Source organism: Chelonoidis abingdonii, chromosome 1 (assembly GCF_003597395.2).
Source record: "Chelonoidis abingdonii isolate Lonesome George chromosome 1, CheloAbing_2.0, whole genome shotgun sequence".
Classification (NCBI taxonomy): Eukaryota; Metazoa; Chordata; order Testudines; family Testudinidae; genus Chelonoidis; species Chelonoidis abingdonii.
The window spans coordinates 312,850,902-312,878,840 of NC_133769.1; the positions used below are offsets into that span (position 1 = coordinate 312,850,902).

Here is a 27,939-nt window from a genome sequence, read left to right on the forward strand (position 1 = left end):
TTGTGCCAAGCACAATTTACATGCGCCTCATCATTGGAGTCTTGATCTCTTGGTGACAGCTTCTGCATAAGAGCATTTTTTATTACAAACACTTATGTAACAACAGCCTCTATAACCTTGTGTAGAACTGTGACAAACTTCTTGGCACTTTCTGTGGTGCATAGCAGGGATTATAACGAGTAATGCCTAGTCATACAAATCTACAGTTTACAGTTTGTAATGGGATAAGTTAATTACACTCAAGATAGGTTAAAATGAAATACTTTCAGCTCACATGCTCCACAGACAGCTGACTGGGCATTTTCAGTCCCTCTTTCCATGTTAATTGATATAGCCTACAGTTAACTCCTTTTTTTATTTTGTCTTGTCTCTCTAACATGACAGTAACGTTTGGGGTTTACTAAGCTAGTGTTCTCCGTTTCACTGCTTTGTTTCTTTGGGTTCAAAATACCAATAGCAAAAGAGTAACCTGGTTTTATTTGAGCAGCCTCCTCAGAAAACACATTTTATCAAGCGAGTATCACTAAACAAACCGCCTCATATTAGTTTAGCTTCCCCCAAAGCCTCATTCTGGCCATGGCCAAGAGACAAATGACTTTTTACTAAACTCTTGTGAAGGTCTTAGGGCATAATGTCCTGTTGATGCTACCTGTTCCAGCAATTCTTCAAACACTAGCATGAAGTAGGGCTATGAACAGACACAAATATTTCAGTAGGGTTTGATACTGTTGAAAGCAGCCCCATACACAGCCAATTCCAAACAAGACAGATTATGAACACTGTAGGGTGCCAAAGATACCCTTGACTACTGGAGAACTTTACAGGGCCTCTGAATGACCAAACTAACAAAGAGTGAAAGACCCATGCTGTATCCCCAGACATACACACTTTGAATTTCAATAAACATATCATTTATTTGGATCTGCGCTTCCACCAAGCATGAGAGCCAGGATACTACAGGGGACTGAGGTATGCGCTAGCCCGCTACAGAATTTCAGCAGCTCCAAATGAACAAGAAAGATGAAGGGAAGATAACTGTAGGATATGAATGTTCTGTGGTTATATAATAAATAGGCAAAATGAAAAAACTTGTAATGATTTTTTTTTAAACACGTTTACCCTGTCCCTCTTCCTTTCAAATTCATTCAAAGGTCTTTTTTATTGATTTAAACTCAACTTTTGATAAAGTTTGAATTCAAAGTAGTGATGCTTAGCAATGATTGGTCAGATAATTCAAGAGGTAGTCATGTAGCCCAATGAAAATTAGCATAGGATGTGTGTGTGCATGTGCACAAAACAAACTCACGTTAACATTCCTCTTTCTGCAAAGATTTGTGCAAGAAAAATCATTCATTAGATTATTCCTGGAGAGCACACACAACCAAAAGTTTAAGTGAACATTTTCCCCTTACTCAAACAAAGCCAGTAATCCTGCAAATTGCTCTATACAGGGATTAAGGCAACCTCTTTCATAAAATGTAAATCCCTATAGCAAATCCATTAATGTGGCTTATTCAGTCTTGTGTATAGATGAAGCAACTAACACTTGCATCATATTAAATGCAGTCAATTCTGTAGGTGTGTCCCATCACCAGATCTCACCATTTGACATCACTCACTTCTCAGCAGAGTTTCATGTCTGTTTGCAGATCGTAGATAACAGTAATAGATGATAATCTTATGTCTATGCAATAAGCAGTTACATTTTGTTTATAGCCACAGGAAGATAAGAACTGTATATGAAGTGTCCCCACTTGTAATGCGTATTGTGAAAGATTTTCAGCTTGGAAGTGAATTGCAACAGATACTAGTTTCAGAGTTCCATTCTCTTTTAGTATAGCAGTAGTCTTTGAATGGGTATTTAAGAGGAAGGGTGTTTGAAAGTCTCATAGGAAATTAGACACTGAATGACAGAAGCAGATCCAGTATCTTAAAGGCATTTAGCTAGGGAGAAAGTACCTTTGGGACATGCTATCCAGATCAATGTCTACAATAACTCATAATAATCCTTCCTGTAAGTTTTGGGGATCTCTGTCCGTGGGTGGCCATTGGTGTTGCAGTGAAGCTTGAACCATGTGTGCTGTCACTGCTGAGGCAAGTACCACAGGAGCAGGAGTGATATAGGTTCAGGCAATAGCTCAACACTTTTGTGTACATGAGTGGCTTCCATGGCTAGCTTCATAAGAAGCACCTGCAGAAGGAGGTAAGGAAAGCAGTCAGTTTTCAAAGAGATATCCAGTACTTGGCCAGTAGGAGTCGGCAAGCCTGCAGTGTTGGGCAGAGTGAATTCAGGGTCATGGACCTCTCTCTCCCCCTCTCTCTACACGCCCTCCCCAAGTAGCCTGGCATCTCTCAGGTTGGAAAGTACTGCCGTAGAGTTTAGCGCTGGTCTCTTTTTAAAACTGATCCACCATTTTGAGTTAGGATTCTTATCAGGATAACATTTTCAGGTGTGTTTTTTTGTTTGTTTGTTTTTAAATCAAACTCACAAGTCAAGGCATTTCTGTAGTATATTTTCAACAGAGGAGAGAAAATTCCTCGCATTTTATCACCTCTTGCTTATAATAAAAATCTGACAAGGTTAAAAGAGTTTTTCAATTTTGTTTATTGTCTCTACATTGCATGAAAAGTTACATATGGGAATTGTCAACTTGTCAAATATAAAACAACAAGAACAACAAAAACTTAAGTTCAGAAATAAAAGAGTAAAAAACCAGTAGCAGCAAAGTATTAATGACAGCATTAACATACACTTAAACTGATCATAATAAAAAACTATTTTCTGTCAGGATAGGTATTCAAGCATAATATTTAAACCTTATTCTTTTTTTAAAAAGTCACATTAAAAAATGTTAACATGGCAGGATGACTTAAAAATACCAATGTTTAAAACAACATTATCCAACCTGTAGACAGACACTAGATGTATCTGTATCTAGTTTCTTCAGAGGTATATACAGAAACCTGCATGCCTCTTCATAGTAGTCCGGTCTCACATAGCCACAGATGGAGATTCCAAAAACATCCTCCGAGCAGCTATTCTCAGACATTTGGGGCACTCTCCAGACTTGAAACACTGATTGTGGAAGCACGCTTTGCAAACTGTTTACACACACAAGCAGGTGGGAAAAATTGCATCAATAATTGTATTCCTTGAAAGATGGCCGTTTATCCAGATATGAAAGTAACTGAAGACGACTCATGACCAGGACAATGAAGCACAAAGTAACAAGTTTAATTCCATATTTTGATCCCAAGCCAATGAACCTTGAAGTCAATTGGAGTCTTTCCATTGACTTCAATAGGCACTTGATTAGGTCCAGAAAAATCTGACGTAACAGGAATACATTTGCTATTTCAAACTCAAACTGAGACATGTAAACCCATAGCAAGAACACACTTGAATTTTGTTTTAACTTACATTCAGACGACACATCCAAGTTTTCAAATATACAATAAACTCACTGAGACAAGACAGTTTGAAATCAGTGGGACTACTCATGTGCTTACAATTAGGCATGTGCTTAAGTACCTTGCGGAATCAGGGCCTGAAACATTACATATGCACGCACACACATGCTCACAAGAAAGCAGTAGATTTGGGCTGGAACATACCTGTACATCTTTTACATGTAGCAATCTGAAATGGGAAGAGTACATCTGGGCTCTGGCAAAATTCACAAATAAATCCCTTGGCTTGACAAAGCTAGAAGAATTGAAAGAGTTAATTACTTTTTTGATGTTTATTAAAAGTTCATATTTATAAAAATATATGGTCAGTTGTGGCTATTCTTCAAGAAATATACCAGACACAGATTTCCTTACCTCACAGTTTTCTACATGAGATATGGAGCTTTTTAGAATATCCCTGAGAAGAGGCACTAACAGCCCTCGTTTAGTCTTCACCAAGTCATCCATTGAGAACAGATGCAGCTCTGTTGTCAGGTGGCTGGAGACCTGTTCAAATTCTTTCAATACACTACAGATAAAAAAAACCGTTAAATTACAAAGTGGTGACATGTTTATTGAGTGCATGTTTAGCAAAACATGTAAGTGGAGACAGCTAAGTCTAATCAACCAGGAAGAACATAAAATTGATCTCTCTATACACAGCAGAACTTAGTTTAACTGGGTTAAAGGGCACTTGTGAATTTTGCCAAAAGCCTGCTTCTTAACTAACCTTAAAAGAAAGAATATTAAGTCTTGCCTACCCAGTTTCTGCTGGAGTGTTCTTTGGAAGGCTACAGTGAGAACTTTCTTGACTTGTGGGTGAGGGTGTATGGGGGGGGTCATTATTTAATACAGATTTTTCTTCCAAAGTTTGAGTTCAATAAGTATTTAAACTAAAAAAAAAAAAATCTGTTCTCAATTGTTTAGGCATCAATCTTGTTACATGCAATAATCTCACCAATTCACTGATCATACATAGAATGCTCACACAGAAACAGCATAGACAACTTGCTATTTTAATGCACAAAAAAGCAGCAGGTTGTTGTTGGTTTTGATTTGTTTTGGGGGTCGGGGTGTATTAAAAAGCCTTTTAGACTATACAGCCATTGCAACAAGCGCAAGATGACCACTATTGTACATTTTAACTTCCATTTGCTAACCATAACTGGATGGAGAAGGAGTGCATCAAAAATGCTTAGTTTTGACAATAATATTTTCATCAGTCATCGAATCATTATTGTCCCTAGCCCTATAGTGGAGAGAGAGAGAGAGACTACAAGTTTTTTTAAAAATTTTTTTATTTATGTGCCTGGTTATAAAAGACCTCTAATTCTGTGGGTGTAAGCAACAGCATTCAGATGCCTTGTCCAGAACTCAGCTCAGTGTCCAAGTGCTATCATATCCACCCACAACTAATTGCAGGTGCAAAACAGAGGCCCATTATTTTTCCATTTTATAGTTATTACATTAAGCATTGCAGGCAACAGTTTGATTTAGACAAAAAATAATAAAATTTGCTGGAAGAACATCCTTCTTTTCTTTAAAGCCACCAGTGTTCCCTAAAACCACAGAGAAGTTAGGCTGATTGTGCAATGAGAGAAAGTAGTCAAGAGCTGCCTAACTCAGGCAGAAATATGCACATTTTCTATAGCTTGTTTTGTGTCATTAGTTAAATGAAGATGAAGTGAATACAATCGACTAAAGAGCCATCATTTGAGCAACATATGGAATAACCACTCTAGTCAACTAAGAAAAACTTTGAACAGAAATTACATTGCTGAGGGAGGAACAATGTGAGTGTCCTTGAAGAGGAATAGTATCAGAAGGATGAAAGAAAAAATTCTGCCAAAAATGATTACACACATCTAATCACTAATCAAGTCTCATAGGTATTTCTCCAAAGGTACTGGGGGGAAAAAAACAAGCTGCCTTATAAAATACACTATCACTTGACATTTGCAATAGATAAATTTGCAGGGAAAAGGAAGATATCATCAGAATTTCTGATGATCATATCGAATTAATGTCCTTAAAAAATGTGTGATTAAAATTTTTTCTGGAGGGGGAAGCTCCATGAATAACTATTGTACTTTTACCAAGTATTTACTATACTTAATCGTGCTCCATACCTTTCAGCAAACCTGCAGGTTTTCAGTAGTTTTTTAATATGCAAAAGCTGTTCTTGTATTTCCTAAAGGATGAAGGGTAGAAAAATGTAGTATTTAAAATGAAAAGCAGAGCAGCATACTTAAACATTCAGAAGTGTTCAAGAGCACTAATTTACCCAAAGATTATTTAAAAATTAGCATTTCACCAATACAGCAGTTTTACTTTAAAATTAGGAAAAATACAGCAGAGGGTTAGACAGATCAGCTATATAATGCATCAAAAGGCCTACCCCACAAATGAGTATGCATGGCCAAAATATACGACTCGAAGCTGCAAGTTGTTCCTGCAGAATCAAAGACTATATAGAACCAATTGCTATGCCCCAGGGCAAGGGGATGGGTTTACAAGCCCTTCCTTTGGGTATACAAGAGCCAATAGACTTGTGCTGCACCCTTCCGTCCAACCAGGCAGCCACAGAGACATCCTCCTCTCCCCAACCCGCAGGGAGGTCAGTGTGCTCACAAGAAGGGCAGGGGGGAGTATGAAATCCTTAGAGGAGGCAAATGTTTTCTTTCCCCTGCTGGCCAGACACAGCTGCTTCATGGGCAGAGTGTGGCAGTCAATCAAACTGCTGGTGTCTCCTGGTGGCAGGTACTTGTTCAACAGGGCACCCAATTCCCTGATATACTGGAATTGGAAGTGGATTAAGAGAAGGCATCTCTTAAATAAGGTGGGAAATAGGTTTGGGGCTCCTAATGTCTGGTACAGAAAGGAGAAAAACCCCTCGTCCACATCCCTTTAACCCTCATAAAAGAGTGGACGGTGCTAGTACCAGGTGGATTGGAACAGCGGGAGAAAGGTGGTACAGATAACAAATGAAAAATGGCCTGCACTGGATGAGTTATTGCCGGATAGTTCCCAGATATGTTACTTAATAAAGCAGCAACCTAATTAAACCAGATTCTTGGGGTCTAGTCTTTCTTCTGGCAGTGTGCAGGACGATGCCACACTCTTCACTTACAAAGAAGCTGCTACTTACCCTGACTCTGTTCAGTTCCTTTGCTTTTGTATAGAGGGTTTTATTGATACATGACACATTGAAGATGGGGTTTTGCCATATGCTGAGCAGGAGATGTTTGGAGAAGTTACAGACATAGTACTTTTTGAAGTCCCATTTCATCAATATTCGGGCAGGGATGGAATTTTGCGCATAACTATGGCACAGTCGCAGAAGTATTCCCCAGTAATCACATAGCGGAGTTCTCTATGTATTCTGAGGGAGGTCAACATGAAGATATCTTTAAAGAACCATTCTTCTAAAAACTACGGTATGCCTTTAACTGGCATCAATCCAGTATAAATATCAGATTACAGAAACTAGGCTTTTGTCGGGGGGGGGGGGTTAAAGTTTTAAGAGGTAGAACCATGATCAGATTTAGTATTCTGAATTAAATATAGAAAACTCTCTTTTACCTATGCAAGACTGATCATAGTTATGATCATCAAAATTTACACAGATCCTTACTGGAAACTCTTTTGGCTGCCTCCTGCAAAACAAGTTCAGGACTGGGTCTTGTGGTTACAGGTGTAACCTCACTAATTCCTTTGCACAGTTATTGTTAATGATTCTCTGAGTCCCTGATGTCAACTCAAATATTAATTTTGTTCTGACAGGCATGAGCGAATCTCTCTCTTTATATAATAGACCCAGTATAGCGCTTTACATTCATTTCAGAGATTTCCTATGCAATGAGACCTGATGAAGTGGATACATCTGAACATTACAATGCATTAAACAGCTTGTGAAAAAAAGTATCCCAATGATTCTTATAACTTCAACAGGGTTTTGTGGTCAAGTCTTTAAAAATAAGAAAACCACTTACACATCCTCTTTCTTTTTAAGACCAGTTGACAGTATCAATTGGCAAGGATTACAAATTCTATTTCAAAGGGATTTTCTAATTAAGATTTATGACTTGCAGCTTGGAGACTTATATTTTACTTATATTTTACTCTTAGCCTACTTTAAAAAAAAAGTCAAACTATTTTACATCATAAATAATTTGCTTCCAGTTTTATTGTTGAAAGTCACCACTTCTAACTGTGGATAAGTAGGAGTGCTATGAAGTAGCCTACAGCTGATGGAGAAGGGTGTTCTGTTCAGGCTGTAATAACATTTCAGGTGGAGATATGATCCTATTGTGCATTGTGCTACATGCATCCCCAACCTGGAATGTTTTCTTCTAGTTAAGGTATTGCCAGAACTGCAAAATATATCCTGTCAACACAAAAATACAGATTGGCGAACAACTGGGGGTTGCTTGATGTGGTATGTCTGGAGGTCTGGGTTTGGGTTTGGGTTTCAATACTTACTGAGTTCTACTGGGGTTCCACAACCAGCACAAGTAAAGTTTTGTGCAGCTACAACGGCATCTCTCCTGTAGAGACAGACAAAATTAAATCACACTGTTCAAAAGCATATCTGATCAGTTACATTCTCCCAGACAGACAGACAACTGCACTAATACTTATGAATCTTCTCAACTTGGAAGTCTGATCATGTTGCTCAAAAAACAAACAAACATCACAATGTAGGAAGAGAAGTCAGTTGTAAAAGAGAAGTTCTGTATGTTATTTTACAGTGGAACTCTAAGCTAATCTTCGTAGAATATGCAGACGCTGGTATCAGAGATCATAGTATGCCAGAAGTATGATACTTCCCCAGTCTTCCTTTAAGAACGTTTAAAGGGATACTGTCGACCCGGAAAAAAGTCATATTTGTCTGAACATTTTGTACCCATTATTAATTACAAGTAACACCCAAGATTTTTTTCTGCCAACTTCTGTTAAAACAAAGTTATTAGTTTGTTTACTTTGTGCATTTGACAGCACTTTAAGTAGAGTAAAATTCATAATTCTTCTGCGCAGTCAATCTTTTGCTTGCTGGAAAAAAGTCTTGAGCCAGCAGGGGAGCAAAAAACCAAAACCCCACAATCTTCAAAAAAAAGTAACTCACCATACTGAGTAACAGTATATAGACAGTGTTAGCCAGGACATAATGACTCAGCAAAAGTAGGCCTTACTACATAACTTCCAGTGAAACACTGGAGAACAATGTACTGAACAATAGGCCTCATCCAAAGCCCAATGAAATCAACAGAAATCTTTTCACTGATCTCAACAGGCTTTGGACTGGGCTTAGTGTATAACAGAAACAAAATGACTAGTCCCACAGACAGACAAGTACTTGAGACTTACTTTAGTGATGGGTGAATATTAAATATTATTTGAAACCTAGGTGGGGCCCAGTCTGTGGTTCCTCTTAATCTGGCTTTGACCTTTATTTCTTCTGCCAAATTCCCACTAGACTCAAGTTCCTTTGGAATATTTTCTTTATTTGCATACTATTGAAGACAGAAAGACAGACTTAAGTGTGGAATTTAACTTGCAACCTAGTAGTTGAACAGATGCTAACATGTTTTGCAGACTATGCAATGAAATGTCACCTTCAAACACTCCAACAGCTGTCAGTACAATCACAGTTTTGATACCCAAAGTCATGTCTAGTAGCAACTCTTGAAGGACTTCTTGTGTTCACAGAGATCCCATTTACATGACTGTCCTACGTTGCATTAAATGCATTAGAGCTTCCAACCAAGACAGACTCCCCTCCCCCCCAATTGCTTAAAAATAACCAAACCCTGAACACACATTTATATCATTCTAAGCATCCTCCTTCTCCCCATGCCAATGAGGCAGCTGCAATGAACACTCTGAATAATAAGCACATTGTTTTCTGTTCAAAGACTTACTTTCTCCTTAGTCATGTTCAGGCACCTAGACAGCTGAACGTTATTGGTTACAGACAGAAACTGTTTCCTGAACTCTTGGTAAAGCTTCTGAGCTGTTACTTCAGCAGAATTGCAGCCTGGATCAAAAGATAATCTGAAAATTAAGCAAGCCAAATGGTAGCATTTCATAAGTAGATTTGTGTCCTCCACATCCCTGAAGATTTCTCACACTCCTTCCATCCTCCCCCCCAACTTTGATTCACCTATGCCCTTTAGGACCCTTGTGCCACATCCATCAAACAAACTATGTTCCCTTCCTGCCTCTTTTTAGGAGAATCACAATATGGCAGGGAAAAGTATTGCCACCCGGCTATTTACTAAGTTATGAGAAATACAAAAAGTTACCTTTTATCTAGAGATGCTGCAATATTTTCCAAGTCTTCAAGTTCTGCAGAAAAGAAGGAAAAATTTGTTAGCCCTACAAAAGCAAAAACCTCCATCTCTTGCCATTATATTCTATCTACTTTAGGTTCTTATATGGCTCCCATTACCGTAGTATCAAGCACCTGACAATCCTTAATATATTTATCTTCACAAGAGTGCTGTCAGGCAAGGAAGTGCTATTATCCCATTTTCATTAATCATTATCACTCCCATAACCGCATTGGTCTTTGGGGCACCATCACTGATGAGCAATCAACCAATTGTCTCTACCCCTGATGATTGTGTGTCAGTGCTTGAGTCTCCACAAAGTTCATTCCTGTCCACTCTTCTATGTTGCCAGTCCATCTCTTCTTCTGTCTACCTCTTCTCCTCCTCCCTTGTACTGTTCCTTGGAGGATGATCTTGGATAGGCCAGATGATCTCGTTACATGGCTGTACCGCTTCAGCTTGTGCTTCTTCACGGTTGTCAGGAAGTCTTCAACCACATCATCATCACCCAATGCACTGGATCATATGAAGTAGGAGATGCCTAGGATTTTACAGAAGTATCTCATCTCTACCACCTGTATTTTCCGTTCAAGTTCTGCCGTAAGGGTCTATGTCTCGCACATATACAGAAAAATGGAGATGACCAATGCGTGCAGCAGTTTCAGTTTATTTTCCAGGGAGATGTTCTTATTCCTCCAAATTGGCTTTAGTATTGCCACTGCTGCTGCTGTTTGCGCAGTTCTTGCCAGAATTTCTGCCTGTGATCCTTCATCAGTGAGGATTGCCCCTAAATACTTAAACTGTTTCACTAGCTCCAGCTCTTGTCCACTGACAGTGATATGTGAGCTGATCCCATCCTGTTTGTCTGTCATCAGGCTGGTTTTCTCTGCACTAATTTCCATGCTGTATTTTGTGGAGGTTTCATCCAATCATTTCACAAGATTGGCAAATTCATCTTTGCTACCTGCCAGGTCGTGAGTGTCATCAGCAAACCGAAGATTTGAGACTGTTCACATACACACACACACACACACACACACACACACACCCATCCCAGTGCTGACTATACATATGTAATCTTCTAGGACATATGTGCTCCAAGTAGATGTTGAACAGTGTGGGAGAAAGAAGGCAGCCTTGCCAGACTCCAGCAGTGGTGCAAAACCACTCTCTTATTGTGCCATTGATGAGAATTGCACTGCTGGCCTTGGCATATAGTTGTTTAAGGGTAAGAATAAGCTTACAACCAACATTGTACATCTTCATGGTTGCCCAGAGAGCTTTGTGCCATACTCAACGCCTTCTTGAAGTAAACAAAGACATGGTAGATGTCCTGCTGGTGTTGTAAGTACTTCTCACATAGAACACAAAGATTGAAAATCTGTTCTGTGGTACTTCTTCCAGCATGAAAGCCAGCCTGTTCTTCAGCAATGATATTCTCCCCTTGTTGAAAGTCATATTGAACAGATTGAAGCCACATCACTTTGCTGGAATGGCTAATTAAGCTTATGGTCCAGTAATTTTGACACAGTTGCAGGTTGCCTTTCTTTGGCAGAGTGATGATTAGTGACTGTGTCCACATGGAAGGCCACTCATCGGTCTGCCAGATCTTGTTGCAGATCTTGGTGAGTAGATCTATTACTATTTCTCCTCCGAATTTCATCAGTTCGGCTGGGATATTGTCAATACTTGTAGCCTTTCTGTTCTTGAGTGATTTCACAGCTGTCTCCACTTCTTCACGCAGCATAGGAAAGTCATCCTCCCCTGTTGAATCTGGGGTGTCTACACTAGTATCTCCATTTGTCTGGTGGTTTTATAGCTCAGAGCAGTAATTTGTGCACCTATTGATGATGTCCCTTTCTTCTGTAAGATTGTTCCCTTCTTTGTCTTGAATTGCGTTAGATTTTCAGGTTTTTTACAGATGGGAAATGGAAGCACAGAGATGCTAAATGACTTGCCCAAGATCACACACAAAACCAGTGGCAAAGCAGGGAATTGAACTCAGGTGTCTCAGCAGCTATATAGGGAATCTGTGGTGTGTGCACTTTGGGCACTACCACATACATTGCATGTGCACATTAATATATACGTCAACTACTGGAAAGCATTCTTGCTGTAGAAATGAACTCCTGTATTATTATTACATATGATAGAGTTTTAGCACTTATGAAAAGCTATTTCAACTCTTCCAATTAGTAGTGCACGATTACCAAGAGAGAAATTTCATCATACACTTGTGAGTTTGTACTATAAAATACATACTATGGCAACATGAAGCTCTGGAAAAGTGGCACTGAAGTAGTTAGTAAATCTATCCAGACTCATTGCAAGTTGCAGCTGCATAGTTTGAAAGTCTTACCAATAATTACAAATTCATCATCTGAGTCACTATCGCAGTGATATCTACCGGCCTCATGATGTGATGGTGGATTTACTGATGAGCTGACTGGCAGCACAGCACAACCTTTAACAAAGTAAATGATCCATTAATAAGAGCTTCATGGAGGGATTAATATATTTAGATCTTTGCACTATTTTAAACATTCTGTCATTGTTTTCTCCTCTCTCTCCATCAAACAAAAGCCACACACTAAATGTAGAATGAGCTTTTAGGTTGTATGTTCTTTGGGGTAGGGACTGTCATTTCTTTTGTATTTGTAAAGTGCCTGACACAGCGGGGCCTGAGCTGGTTGAAGTCTGTATTAGCTACTGCAATTATAAATATTTAATAGTAATGTGCTTCCCCCACTCCACACACTTCTTCAGTGATTTCCCCCCCAAGAAGTTACATCATTTAGATTCACGTTATCCTTTGTATTAAAATCCCTTTTGGGACATGCCCTTTTTACAAATTCATGTACTGTACAGTGTTACAATATCATAAGCCTTTGTTACCCTGACTCATACTACATGTGCACAAATACTGCTTGAGATTTCATCCTACTCTAAAGTCTAGTGACTGATCCATGAACTAATGAAGCAAGTTATAAAGCAAATTGATGAAAGTTAGACTCCATAACCCGTAATACAAAAAAGGAAGATGAAGAAACCACACATTACAAACGTTGCACTTGAAGGTGGGTTGTTGTTTTTTTTAAATCCTAACTTGACAGTTTCACTAACAAAGAACATGAACTACAATTTCTAGTGAATCACAGTCCAGCACAAAGAACTACATATATCCCCAGGCACACTCCAAAGAGACACGCAAACCATAAAAAAAGATACACAGATGTGAATGTTAAAGAAAAACTGGTAAGCATGGGAATCATTTGGAGAATCAAATTTATCAGGGATACATCTCATGGGACAAATGACCTTTTATTTTTGACTGTCTGTCTGGGGAGTCAGTGAAGATTAGATAGGACAAGGAATTCACTTATGAGAAACACCCATCCCAACTCTTTCTGTAGGGTAAGCACAGAAAGGCAGGCAAGAAAGCACTGCATTATGGGTTAACATTAAATAACTTGCCTTCATAGCCACTGTCTGAAGAAGCAGAAGAAGCAGATTGTGTCTTTACTCTGCTATAAGAGGATATTTCTGAATCAGTCTGATAGCTGCCTAGCGATCCACTGGTTTCCTCTGTATTCCAGGGCTCTGCATGTTGACTTAGGATACTGCACTTCATTTTTTCCAAAGATGCTATGATCATATCTGCAACAAAAAAGTGTGCATTCTCCTAGATGTAGAAAAGAGGAATGTTTATTACTAATTTACTTCTTAGTGTAATTAGTGTCAGCTTCTCTTCCCAACATTAACAAGCCAAGAAATGCATACTTAAAGCATACTTGGCCTTTAATTTAAGAAGCTGCAAGAAATTAAAATAAAACAATGCGGGTAAAAGGTATAGTATCCAAGAAACCCAATTTACGTCTGTCTTAATTTTTTTAAAGCGTATTTGCTGCATTAATTCTCTTTCCCTCTTTTAAATCAAAAGGAAGAAACTTAAAATGCTTAATTGAGTACTCTCTTGGCAGGTGTGTATATTTAGGCATTTTTAAGGGAATTTTCCCAAGATTACAACATAAATTTTAATAAGCATATTTTAAAACTACGTAGCATATTTACCAGGATTTAATTAAAGGAGTGAGGTATATATAGACACTTTAGCGTGCATATTAATTTTGAAGTGGTGAAGTGTGGCAGGCTTTAATACTACTGTGAGATTCCCAGATGCGGGATGATAAAAGAAGTGCAAAAGCACTTGCCTATCTCATTGACTTAATTCTTTAATGTTTGCAAGGTATAATTAACCCCATTTTACAGGTGGGAAAATGGAAACTTGCATGACTAGATCAAAAAGTCACACAGGAAATTGTTGATAAAGTCGGGGACAGAACTCAGATTCCCCTGGCTCCCACTGTGCAGTTGCTTGCTTGCTTGCTTGCATGCATGCAACTTCAAGGTCTAATAGGAAAGCTCATTGCTTAAAAATACCCTCAGGATCTAGTGTTGCAACTTGTGAATGCAGATCTCAAGTAATCCACTAAAAAAACTGAGTTACTGCTCTAAAAACAGACCTGTTGTAATGGCAACATTCTTCACAGCAGTGTAATGGAAAGCTGTAGTAATAAGCTCTATTAAAATATCATCACTTAAGAACAATTAAAAATGAAAACTTCAGTAGACATTTCTTCAACTTTTTAACCGTCTTTAGGACAAAGAGGTGAACAACAGATTTTATTTCTAAACAATTCCAGTAAAATGGCATTTTCTCAACAGTACAGGCCCTCATATAACATCTCAAGAAGTTCACATGGGTGCCTGAAGAAACTGTATCTTAAACTACATGTTGTTCGATTATCACTACTACTTTGGTTAACAGTTTCCCACAGAAACCTCTCAACAAGATTTGGGACATACTATTAAAAAAGGTAATAGAATTAAACAGCCATTGTTTCCTGGAGGGGAAATACTGATACCAAGGTGGTTCAGAGAAAGTTTGATGGATGCTGAATGGGGGTTAATGCCTGGTCACTGACAGATCTCAGAATAGTGCCACGTCCAATGGTTAAGAACTTGCCTGCAAGAGTTTGTGTTGCCAAGAGGGTACTTGCATATTGAGGAACTTACATAAGCAATCAGGCTGCATTTACATGAACTCTGCTATCACCCTTTTTCACCAACCTTCCTTTTATACACTGAGCTCCTTCCCTTTAGGAAACAGCTCAGGGTCATAGAAGAAAGGTGGAGAAAACCTATTAGGTCATCTATTCCCTCTCCCTCCCAGGGCAGGATTGTAACCTTCAATATGTAGATTAGTGCTTTGTCCAATCTTCTACCAGTTCCCCTGGGAGACTACTCCATCATCTAATAGAGGTCAACTGTCAGGAAGTTTTCTCCTGATATTCATCTTATTTCCCCCATTACTTCTAGTTAAACCCCTGAACCCTTCAATATTTGTTATATTCTCCCCTCTCCCTTTCAGAATGACTGAACACTTAAGAGGAAAGATCAAAGATGACAGACTCCTGACCATTTGTATAGAGGGGGCAGTGCTGCCTAGTGGACAGAGCACTGGATTGAAATTCAGGAGACCTGGGTTCTATTCCCTGCTTTGCCACTGATAGGCAGGATGACAAAATGATGGGGTCTAAATTAGCTGCTACCAATCAGGAAAAAACTCTTGGAGTCATTGTGGATAGTTCTCTGAAAACATCTGCTAAAAATGCAGCCGTGGTCAAAAAAGCTATCAGAATGTTAGGAACCATTAGGAAAGGTCTAGATAATAAAACAGAATACATCATAATCCCTCTACATGAATCCATGGCATGCCTACACCTTGAATACTGTGTGCAGTTCTGGTCACCCCATCTAAAAAGATATATTAGAATTGGAAAAAGTACTGAGGAAGGCAACAAAAATGATTCAGTGCATGAAACAGCTTCTGTATGAGGAGAGATTAAAAAAACTGGGACTTTTCAGTTTGGAAAACAGATGATTAGGAGGGGATATGATAGACGTCTATAAAATCTTGACTGATGTGCAGAAAGTGAATAAGGAAGTGTTATTTTCTCCTTCACATAACACAAGCATAAAACAAATCCTGTGCTATACTTTCACAGAATAGCATGAAATAATGCAGATAAAATGGAGGTTTAGGAAAGGGGAAAATGTTTGGAAAATGTTTGGAATGAAAAGGGTGTATCTTTAAAGTATTGTATTCCCTGGAGTGAGTGAAAAGAGAGTGTGTAGATGGGGCAATATTGAAAAGTTTGGCTTTTCAATGTTGATTTGTAAGAATGCTCATCCTAAAACAGAATAAAAAAGAAAAAAATAGCAGGTTGTAAAAGACTAATTTTGGCATCACTAAAATTTGTTCTTCTAAAGCTGATCAGAAGGAATCAGTTCTATGTAGCCTGACTAGCAAACAATCAAGTGCAATTATTCATAAGTGACTATTCTGTACTAGAGTATTAGTGCAATAGATCCATGACAGCAATGCTCTCACCTTCTCCACATCTACAGGAAGCATGAAGATATCCTGCAAGGAACGGTTCAAGGAAATAGCTCCTATGCTTAAAGCTGAAGTAGCATCTGTAGGCATAACAATAAGCATTATTATTAGTTATTTGTTTCTTTGCACTAGCCACAATATGTTAAGTGCTTTCCAAGAGAAAAAACTTGCCCTTGTTTTCCAAAACTGTCACCGGGTGTGGGAGGGGGAAGAATTTATCAAAGGTAGAGTTTGAGAAGTCTGTGTCTTTGGAAAATACAGACAAGTACTTAAGTTATCCAGGCAACCTGGATGTCAAGTTTAGGGGAAACAAAACTTAAATACACTGCAACACGTAACTTCTTTGTAAACCTGCCTCAGAATTCTAAGCAAAACCCAAAGCTGTTTGTTTAGTACACTACCAAACACATAAAATACCACCACACTGAACTACAAATAGAGGAGTGTGGACCCGAGCAGTTAAGAAAAGCCACATGGCAAAGCCAGGACACTCCATATGCTAGCCTTGGAAAACTTCATGTGTTATTACAATAAGCACATGGAAAGTTAATGGTGCTCAGAACTGTTAGCTACTGGCTGGAAGATAAGACTCACACTAGCACAGTACATGTTCCAGTGGGGGTCTAATCATACAGGGGCCAGCTGCAGATAGTGTGGGTGTTGGTTTCATATGAATGTAAGAAGTTCAGAAAAGTTTGCTGTATATTTCCATATATCCTGAATCCCTACTGCATGATAGCATATGTAGGACCACCATATGCAGAGATGCAGCATTTCTCGTTTTACAATGTAGCAGCTGCCAGTTTTCGTTTTTACAGTGTTTACTGGTGATTTTGATGAATATGGAAAACAAAAGCACCATCCCATCCCTTTCAGCACCTTTTTATGACAGAGCAGAGCATATATTTGTTTCTCTATAGCTCCTGAGTACCTACACTCAATCACCAAACATGATGTGCTGGAATGGGTCTTAATTCTTGTTGAAATTAAAGCCTCACCTTCATTAAAATGAGTTGGCTCATATTCTAATACGTATTTTATATTCAAATCCCTAAGAACCACAACTGCAAGAAATTATCCAACTAATATTGACAAGATAGAGGGGCAAGGGGATAGTTTATACATTCACAACACAATAAATAAAAGGAGCATATGATAATAAGACCTGTGCTTACCACCACCTTGACCACTTTGCTTGTATATTGTTTGTCTCTTCCCTACTTTGCATGTATTGACTTGTTTCAGTTAAAAAGACTTTGGGGCAGGGCCTGGCTTCTTATGTACTCACACAGCATCTGGCACATTCTGGGTATACCACAATATAAAATGATTTAGAACATCCAGACGACAAGCAAATGGTCTGTCTTTTTCAAACTAAACCATCTCCACCATAGACTTTCTGCTTAAAATGATAAACTATAATGGACAGCTCCAGGCACCAGCACAGTAAGTGCGTGTCTGGGGCGGCAAGCCACGGGGGACAGCAGTCAGGTCTGTCGGTCCCACGGTTTCGGCGGCAATTCAGCAGCGGGTACACCGAAGGCGCGGGACTGGCAGATCCCCCACAGAACTGCTGCTGAATCCGCGGGACTGGCAGACCTCCCACAGAAACGCCGCCGAAGGCTGCCTTACTGCCATGCTTGGGGCAGCAAAAATTAAAGCCACCCCTGTGAACAGAGAGAGACTCCTGAAAACACATAAGAATAGTTTATGTAAATCATTCCTTCCAACTAATTAGCACTGAACATTTCTCAATACGTTAAGCATTTTTATTTGGCAATAATTGGACACTTCACCTTGAATGGTCCTTTAGAATGTGCTAACTATAACATGTGCTAACTACTTATGCTAAACTGATCTTGTATTTAGCTGGGACACAGACCTGAAGAAGAGCTCTGTTTAAGTTCCAAAGCTTGTCTCTCATCAACACAAGTTGGTCCAATAAAGATATTAACTCATCCACCTTGTCTATCTGGAACCCACAGGGCTACAACAACACCGCATACATTGAAGGTAAAGTAATCCTGTCCTCCCCATCTTACTACAAAAGGGTTCCATTTCTCTCTGAAGGAGATAAGTTAGGATAAGGTGGGGGGAGACAAAAAGACCAAACACAGCATCACACTAAGAGTGAGTATTTTCCTTTTTAGAAGTCTGCCTTCTCATTCAAGTTTTAACTCAGCCAAGTTTCATCAAAACATTTGATTAAACTTATAACAATCTAAAAATTTTACTTCCTTTTCAGATTTTAACATCTTTGCAGCCTGAACTTACATCTGCAACAGATCACTGTATGCACCGTTGCAGTATGAGTGAGCTAGCTGTACTTTGTAGCTACCAAGTAGGATAAACGTCCACCTATCTAGTCAGGTAAACGTGTGGAAAGAGAGAACTGTGCCAGCTGGCTATAACAGCAGGGTTGCACACACAGTCTGTAGGAGGAAGCTAGGTGGGGCCTGACAGCAACATGTTGCAAACTGTGACAGATAAAAACTGTATGCGGTGTTGTAACCATGTGGGTCCCAGCTATTAGAGAGAGAAGGTGGGTGAGATAATATCTTTTATTGGACCAACTTCTGTTAGAGAGAGAGAGAGAGGTCCAATACAAGAAATTACCTCACTCACTTGGACAAAATTGTCAGTTTGCTTGCTAGGCACTGTGCATCACTGCTCTAACCCTGCTGAGGTCTGGGAAAGGACATTTCAGACAGTCACATTAGGAAACTGGTTACTCTGAGTAGCCTAGGCAAAAAATTAAACCTAAAGGGAAGCAACAGTCATTTTGCTTGCCACACACCTATCACCTCAAAGACCAGGAAAAACCATTCATTTAAACAGTTACCTAGCAAAGGTAGAGATTTGCATTTCAATTTAAACTGTACTGAAGTCATGGGGGTGGGTGGGGGGACAGCTTAGTGTGGCCCTTTTTAATCAGAGATTTTTGGAGAGGTCCTTAGAGGAAGTTTCACAGGATAAGTAGAAAGAGTTACATAGTTAAAAAGAATATTCCATTAAAAACCAGTTTGTCTGGATTTAAACATCAAGGCTTTCATTTTCCTGTTTTTTTTTCTTAGCAGTGGGAGACAGGGCAGCAGGAATCACACCAACATTTAAATGGTGGGGGTGGATTTGAGAGAGGGACAAAGCTTGCTTTCAGGTAGGAATCAATCTTATCTCATTCTTCTGAGAATCAAAGGTAAGCTCAGCATTCAGGCTAGGTAGAGAGTCCCTCCTCCCCTCCCTCTCTCTCCCCCTCCCTCCGGATATTCTTGGAAGTGGTAGTGAATGGCCCTGCTCCACTAAGAAACACCCATTCTTAAATACAGTCTTTTTTTTTTTTTTTTTCCAAGTGCCCAGACTGAGACATTCCAGCCCCTTTCCCCAGTCAAACATCTGAATAGAGAGTTCATTATTCCATGGGATTGAGTGCAGTTGCAAAACAGTCAAAATTGACGATCTGGGGGCTTTTCAATTATAGTCATTCAACAAGGTATGAAGCATCTTTCCAGGGCTGGGCACCAGTCTAGGATGCAGCACAACAGACTGGCCTTGACAACATTTTTCCAGCACAGAATGCAAAATTGTAGTCAGCACACAGATTGGAAGAGATTGCAAAAACAGAAGTCATAATTTGACAAAGACCTATTCCACTGTGCATGATAGGTAGAGCCCTCCATAGATACAAAATTTGTATCTGCATCCTATCCGCAATCTGCAAAAATGGTCCGCATATATACATATCTACATCCACAGATATGGAGATCCATGGATTTGCAGGGCTCAAATGATAGGACCCTAGCACCTGATGGGCGGGGAGGGGAGGGAATTAGGATCTACAGTAATATTAACACAGGCAAGGACATTTTTTGAGTGTTGACTTCATCTTTAGCACCCCTCTCCCCTCAACCCGTTCTGGCATTTGTTTTCCAGATGACCACTACACTAGCCATCATCAGACTCATGAGACCTGCCAAAAACCTACATTGTTTGCAATAAGACAGATAGTTCCATGCAACTTTAACACATAACAATCCTTGGCAACAGCTTGGAGACTTGGCCAGGATTAAACTATTCAAACCTGCATGACTAGCTGTACTTGGTTACAAATATGGGTGTAGTTTGTTTCTTCCCTTGTCTATTCCAGAGAGGATCCAAATACTTTGTGGCTGGTTCAGTGAACAACTGCGAATAACTGGAGCAAACCAAAATCGTCAGGCCACATTAATCAACTGCTCACAGTATTTATGAAACTATATGTCCCAAATAACTAGTTATTGTTAAAGTCCCTGATCCTGCAACAGGCTCTGCCCATTAAGGAGCTCACTGCAGGATCTAAGACACGTTTTGAATTAACATGACATTAGCCATTTACAGATGAGAGAGACTAGAGTACTTGAGGGTGGAGCCACAGAGTCTGTCACATCTATAATATTGATTTTAGAGTAACAAAAACAGAAACAAATCTGTTTGAGGGGGTTTGGGGAGGGTGGGGGAGCAGTTATTTATGATACCAGGGCAGCCTGATTTTCCCACCCTTACACTAGAAATTCACACCTTGCCAACCTTATGTTTCCTGGGCCACTGAGGAGATAATACAACTATGATATCAGATACCAATGAAAGGAAACCCGATTCACTGATCAGAGGGGTAGCCATGTTAGTCTGGATCTGTAAAAGCAGCAAAGAGTCCTGTGGCACCTTATAGAATAACAGACGTACTGAAGCATGAGCTTTCGTGGGTGAACACCCACTTCGAAGTGGTATTCACCCACGAAAGCTCATGCTCCAGTACGTCTGTTAGTCTATAAGGTGCCACAGGACTCTCTGCTCCAATTCACTGAGGGTTTCTGGCTCCTTGAAGACCTTCAGCAAAATGGGTACAAAAGATTTGACATTCCTGAGATTTCTAAGATAAAAACAGAAAAAAAATCAAATTCTGAAGCAGAAAGCCTTACAGTTCAAGCCTTTTTTCTAATCACAAAGAAAGGGAAGAGAGCACAAACCCCCAATCCTCTCCACCTTTAGGTCTCCTTTAAGTAGAAATCAAATCAGTTACCATTTTAGTTACCTGTATTAGAGTAGCAGACAGATGTCTTAACTGAGATTGGGCCCCATTGTGCTAGGCACTGTACAAACACATGAGAAGAGACAGTCCTTGCTGCGAATAGCAGCTCACTATCTAAAGGACAATACAGACAAATGATGGGAGGGGAAACGGGCATGAAGCAACTTGCCCAAACACACACTGGAGGCCAGTGGCAGAGACAGAAAGAGACCCAGATCTGACTCCTAGTTCAGTGCCCTGTCCACTAGACTAGACCAGACCATCTCCCCTAATGTCACTACTTGTCCTGCACCTTCATAATAGAGAACTTTATTTTCCATTGGTGACAATCGGGGACTGTACTATTCATATGACTACACAAATAAAAACTGAAGCTTATTAGCAGCTATGTATTCAGAACAAGGGGCTCCTGCAAAACTCTTCTCCCTGATCCTGTTTATGTGCTCACAAATAACAGTGGGGAGTAACTATGAGAAAATAGATTCCTATAAAACAGAAGTTCTTTATCGTAACAATTCCAGGAAGCAATGCTCCAGACCAAGCAAACTTAGTATATGCACTTCCTTAGGAATAAAAATGTTTTTTTTTTAAGGAACAAAATATGCATATATTGCAAATACAGCACAGTGTTAAAATTTGTATCATTTGAAGGAGGTGGATGACAAATGAAGAGCTTTTGGTGTCAGTCTGAAGATAACATCCCTTTGAGGAGACCTGCCTTTTCGTGAAATCTGGTCTATTCCAAAAGCAAAACATATATATATTCTGCAGAACGTATAAGTCAGTTGTGGCACAGGATGATATAACAGTACCCACAAAGGAGATTAATTCCCATCAGAGTCAGGGAAATCACCACTCTTTCTTGCATGCAATTTGATGTCAAACATCATGAGGGCCTCCCAGGCAGCCCCTCCAGCACATTGTTCAATCATTAGCTAAAGCAAAAACTGCCAAGATTTACTTTTAGCATAAGGGAAATTCTGAGATAAGAAAGTCAGGTAGTAGTCTCTTAAATTACATTATCTGCATTATTAGAATTAAATGACTTATGTTCTATTAGAGATTCAATACTAAATTAGAATCATTTAGCATTCTTATAACAAGAAAATAGCGGACACACCCACTAGCATGTGTTCAGTCTCACTGATTAGTTTGCCCCCAGAGAACAGCTGTTCTTAATTTGTTATTCCTCCATCTTTACTCTGTCCCATTCCCAGGCCTGGATTACACTATGAAGTTAGGTTGACCCAGAGCTACATCACTCAAGGCTGGGAAAAATCCACACCCATGTGGTGTAATTAGCCAACCTAACTCATGGTGTAGACAGTGCTAGGTTGATGGAAGAATTTTTCCATTGATATAGCTACCAGCTGTTGGGAAGGTGGATTATCTATGGCAACAGGAGAATCCCTCCCATCAGAGTAGGCAGTGTCTACACCAGGGCCAGCAAACCTTTTGGCCTGAGGGTCGCATACAGTTTCCAAGTTGTATGGAGGGCCAGTTAGGGGAATCTGTGCCTCCCCAAACAGCCAGGCATGGCCTGTCCCCACCCCCATGTGACCCCTCCTGCTTCTCACTCCCTGTCTGTCCCTGGAACTCCTGCCCGACTGCCCCCCGCCACCCTATCCATCCCCCCCTCCTTTCCTGACTTCCCCCATTCAACACCCCTGTTCCTCGCCCTCTGACCTCCCCAACCCCTATCCACACCCCGCCCACCTGACCCGAACTCTCCTGCCCTCTATCCAACCTCTCCTGCCCTCTATCCAACCCCCTACAGTCACGCCCCCCAGACCACCAGGACAGGCAGCCACGCAGCCCAACTGCAGCCAGCCATGCCACTGCGCAGCACAGAGCACCGGGTCAGGCCCTGGCTCTGCAGCTGCACCGCCCCAGGAGCTCACAGCCCCACCGTCCAGAGCATTGCACCGGTGGCAGGGCAAGCTGAGGCTGTGGGGAAGGGGGAACAGCAGGGGAGGGGCCAAGGGCTAGCCTCTCAGGGCAGGAGCTCAGGGGCCAGGCAGGAGGGTCCCAAGGGCCAGAGTTTGCCCACCTCTGGTCTACACTGTAGCGTTTCAAGTGTGGACAAGTCTCAAGTGGCAGCGTTTGCATTGTCAGTTATATCACCATAGTGAGACCAGTTTCATTTGGGTCTATCCCCTAGTACTAAAAAAGTCTTAGCAGGAAAAGGTTTGGAAGTGATTAAATGAAAGTTACCTTGCGGATCAGACGGTGCTGACTGGGAACGCGGGTGGAAAGCATTGCTGCCTTCATCTGAGAATGGCATGGGTCCCGAAGTCTCAGAATTCCTAAATGCTGCTGACAGCTCATTAGCTGTTGAATCTGGAGAGATTCCTTTAAAAGCCAAAGGCAGGTCTGGTGAACTTGAAGAGTTTTTAAGTTCTTTTTCTGAACACAGAATAGCAGAATTCTCCAAGGATGTGATAGTGCCTCCAGTTAATGTTACTTCGGTAAAGTAATCACATTTCAGAGGAGACATTTCCAAACGGGATGAGCTATTTAATGCTGAAGTTTTAGGGCTTTTGCCAGGATAAAGTGGGCATGATGAGGAATCCAGTGAAGATTTAGAAGAACTACACTGAGTATTATCCCAAGATGCCTTATGCCTCATAAATCTAACATCCATTTGTGTAGAAGCAACATTGTGATGTGTATAATCTGGGTCACTGTCATCATTAGAATCACCATCGGTACTCTCTTCCCAGTGTTCCATATCACTGTCTGGATCTTCAGTTGTTTGCAATACCGTTTTCTCTGGCAGCGAAGATGATTTAATAGCAGATGCATTTAGAACAGATGCAAGAATTTCTTTGATGGCTGCAGTACTGTCCTGGAATGATCTAAAATTTCCTGCATGCCCAATCACTGCGGGCCTTGAGTACTCATCTGTTTAGGAAAAGTAAGGGATCAAGAGGTTAGGAAGTCATCAAAAAAAGGTTACTAGTTACAGCATGAGTAGAGAATACATTCAATGGGAAAAAAATCCAAACAAACTCCCCAACACCACCTCCACTGGAAGGTTAGGGATCTTGTCTCCTGCAACCTGGAAATGTTTCTGTTGCTGATCAATGAACAGTAAAGTAAGCCATTCCTAGCCAAGAACTAGGTGGCCGCCTAGGACGCCTAGTGGTTGAGAGTGCCTAAAAGCCCACTCAGGCGAGGAGGTGGAGTGGAGGTGAGCTGGGGTGGAGGGGCACGGAGAGGGCCACCTGCAGTAACAGGCGGGGCGGCACACAGGGGAACTGCTCCCCGCCCTGATCACCTCCACTCTGCCTCCTCTGCTGAGCACACAGCCCCTGCTCTAATTCTCCTCAAATCGGCGCCACAAGCCTGGGAGGGGAGGACAATTAGAGTGGCGCCAGCGTGCTCAGCGGAGGCGGCAGTGTGGAGGTGAGCTGGGGCGGGCTCCCTGGGAGGGGTTAGCTGCCACGGAGGAGGGGAGGTGTTAGCTGCCACAGAGGAGGGGCTCCCCAGGCGGGGTTAGCTGCCGCAGAGTGGGGGGATCCCCAAGTGGGCAGGGGTGGCAGGCAGGGTTAGCTGCCATAGGACTGGGGGTTCCTTTGGTGGAAGGGGCGGGTGGGCATGGTAGCTGCTGTGGGGGGGTGTGCAAGGTGAAAGTTTCGCCTAGGGCACAAAACTTCCTTGCATCAGCCCTGGCCAAGCATATATAATTAGTAAACATTTAAACTGTGATTGGTTATCCCAATACGGTCCCACATGTCATTGCTGGAAACTACGTGTGAGCTCAAAAAAAAGCCTTCAGGAAATTCTGAACAGGGAAAAACAAACAACAAAATCACAAACACACTCTTCTCCAGTCCTTACACTATCTCCTGCATTAAGGCAAGAACGGAACATAACAGTTTAGCAAGACAGAGGAATACAGATTACTACAAAAGGCAAAGGAGTCATATATTTTGTGTCAAAAAAGAAGTACTAGAGTCTTCACCGACAGGACTTAGGCTTGATCTACATTACAGACTTATGTCGATATAACTATGTTGCTCAGGGGTATGGAATATCCACATCTCTTGTCAATGCAGTTATATTAATCTAATCCCCCGTGCAGACAGCTCTATGTCGACAGAAGGGCTTCTCCCATCAACATAACTACTGGGGAGGTAGAGTACCTATGCTGATGGAAGAAGTTCTCCCACTACAACCACTGCAGCACTAGAAGTGTAGACAAGCAGGCAAGAAAAGATTCCCACTAAACAAAGAGGGTAATGAAAGGTGTAATATTTAGAATTTAAACTTTCGTTTACATCCTTTACAGTTGCAAATGTCATTTTTACAAAGACACTTACTGAGTCTGCAAATAGATAGAAACAGGCACCAAGTTGAGATCTTTATAAAGAGTTATTTTTGAAGCATAAAATATGACAGAATCCACTTTTTTTAAAAAAAAGGAGTAATGGATACCTATAGAATGCTTTTACAAGAACCTTCCCATTTTTTATGTGCTTTCTTTCATAGAAAAAATTAGCTTTCTTGAAGCATTTCCCCACTCACTGATAATCCTGCTGGATCCAGACCAGACCCTAGCTGGTGGGGACAGAAGGGCATATGGTGCTTTCACTGCAGGCAGCCTTTGCACTCACACATACTCCTGCTGGATCCAGAGGAGAGACCAACTGAAAGTATGGGCCCAGTACTGGCTCAGCCAGCTTAGTATAGGTTAAAGACTACACTGCTCTGCCTACACCAAGTTTTAGAATGTGTTCCTTTCAATCCCAGACAAGACAAGGCCAAAATGACCATGAATCCACTATTCAGAATGGCAGCAGCTTTTTGTCTGGACCATCGGCAAACAACTGTAAAAATCAAAAGCTCTATATGCTAAAATTTCACAATGTTAAGTGAATTACTGCAAAGTTGGAGGTCAACAGAACAGGGAAGAATTTGGTAAGATTTTTAAAAGCAGGTCTGACATCATGAATATGATGTACTAGTATGCACTGCAATCAGTAACTACAAATTATGGACTTGTAGAACCGAACATTTCTTCATCAAGAAATTTAGGAAAAACTTACCAGTAGTCATGAAATGAAGGGCCTTGTCATGTGGTTGATATTACAAGATAAGTTATCAGACCTCACAAGACAAAGAAATGGGCATGTGTATCATTGACAGCAGATAAGTTGATTGTGAAAGTCTGAGAATAGGTGCAAACAACAAGATTCATATCCAGAGCAAAGGGCAATTTATTAGGACCAGAGGGAATGCCAAGAACCACAAGTGGAACAAAGTGGCAAGTCTGGGAGACCTTTGTCCAGGAGTTGTCTCCTTGGACATTGTCAGGAAATGAATCTCAACTAAAAACAACTGGCAACAAATCTCACTAAGGCCCTCTCAACTGTGAGCCAGTATGTGCTGGAATTGTTTGTTAGATAAGAACGTTTACTAATTTAGGGACTCAAAGAAAAACCCCAGTCACTTTGCTCAGCCTAGCAGCCTCAATATTGTAAAAGCACGTCTTAAAAAGAGAAATCTAAAGTGCATCTGAAAAACTGCTAAACATTAATGAACTGATCCCACTGCTTGTGGAAATCACTTTGCTAGTGATTTGTTACTTAAGCAGCATAGACTCAAAGAGACAGGGACCAAAAGCTAAAAGACTTTCAAAAAAAAAAAAAAAAAAAAAAGAAGAAATAAAATAAAACTTAATTGTTACAAACACCAGAGTTACAAACTGACCAGTTAACCACCCAGCTCATTTGGAACCAGAAGTACACAATCTAGTAGCAGCAGACAGAGACACACACACAAAAGCAAATACGGTACAGTACTGTGTTAAATGTAAACTACTAAAAAAATAAAGGGAAAGCAACATTTTTCTTCTGCATAGTAAAGTTTTAAAGTTGTATTAAGTCAATGTTCACATGTAAACTTTTGAAACAACCATAGCGTTTTGTTCAGAGTTGCAAACATTTCAGAGTTATGAACAGCCTCCATTCCCGAGATGTTCAGAATGCTGAGGTTCTACTGTACTTTGATTTGTTTTCTCGGGGCGGGGACAGTGCACTTGCATATCTCCCTCCCCAAATGCACATCATCCTTCATATAAGACAAAACATTCAAAATACAGCCTCTCCTCTACCTTTGACTCTTTTGCCACTCTTTCCAATCACAAGTTCTGCCTGCCAGCCCCCAGTCCTGGCTCGGGTCACCCTGCCCCCCAACATCATCTTCCTCCAATCCTGCTTTTGTGCTGTGGAGCATCTCAGGTGAAAATCCCAATGACCAGGCTGACTTCCTCCACTGTAAATTTGTTCTCTCCTCCTTCAGTTCTGCCGTCATCCTGAGTAAACAGCTGTACTTATCCAATTTAATTGAATCCCATACCCACAATCCTAGCTGCCTTTTTGACATCTTTGACTCACTCCTCAAACCTTCTCCTCCTTCCTCTACTTCTTGCCCCATACAGGATCTCACCAATTTCTTCCAAGAGAAAATTAACTACATATGACACGGACTTACCCTTTCCCCTCCTACAGCTCGCTCCACCGTCTCCTCTGTAACAGATGTAGGTTTTTGCCTGCTCACCTCCCCTACTCTCTCCACTTCCATGAGTAACCCCACTCTATCCCATCTTCTGGTAGCCCTTACCGCCA

At 40.7% G+C, this 27,939-nt stretch overlaps 1 protein-coding gene across 1 annotated transcript in view; it reads right to left on the bottom strand.

The window, feature by feature from the left end:
- Positions 1-2,909: 2,909 nt before the first annotated feature.
- RUBCNL (rubicon like autophagy enhancer) overlaps positions 2,910-27,939 on the bottom strand; it is a 34,275-nt gene continuing 9,245 nt past the window's right edge. The window contains exons 4-17 of the mRNA XM_032790676.2: positions 23,522-24,211; positions 16,237-16,322; positions 13,257-13,464; positions 12,142-12,246; positions 9,756-9,798; positions 9,372-9,504; positions 8,818-8,963; positions 7,933-7,997; positions 7,825-7,837; positions 6,599-6,821; positions 5,580-5,641; positions 3,826-3,979; positions 3,616-3,706; positions 2,910-3,102 (exon numbers count right to left, since the gene is read on the bottom strand). Of these exons, the coding sequence (XP_032646567.1) occupies positions 2,993-3,102; positions 3,616-3,706; positions 3,826-3,979; positions 5,580-5,641; positions 6,599-6,821; positions 7,825-7,837; positions 7,933-7,997; positions 8,818-8,963; positions 9,372-9,504; positions 9,756-9,798; positions 12,142-12,246; positions 13,257-13,464; positions 16,237-16,322; positions 23,522-24,211 (2,129 nt within the window). The 3' untranslated portion in view covers positions 2,910-2,992. The remainder of the gene's footprint in view (positions 3,103-3,615; positions 3,707-3,825; positions 3,980-5,579; positions 5,642-6,598; positions 6,822-7,824; positions 7,838-7,932; positions 7,998-8,817; positions 8,964-9,371; positions 9,505-9,755; positions 9,799-12,141; positions 12,247-13,256; positions 13,465-16,236; positions 16,323-23,521; positions 24,212-27,939) is intronic.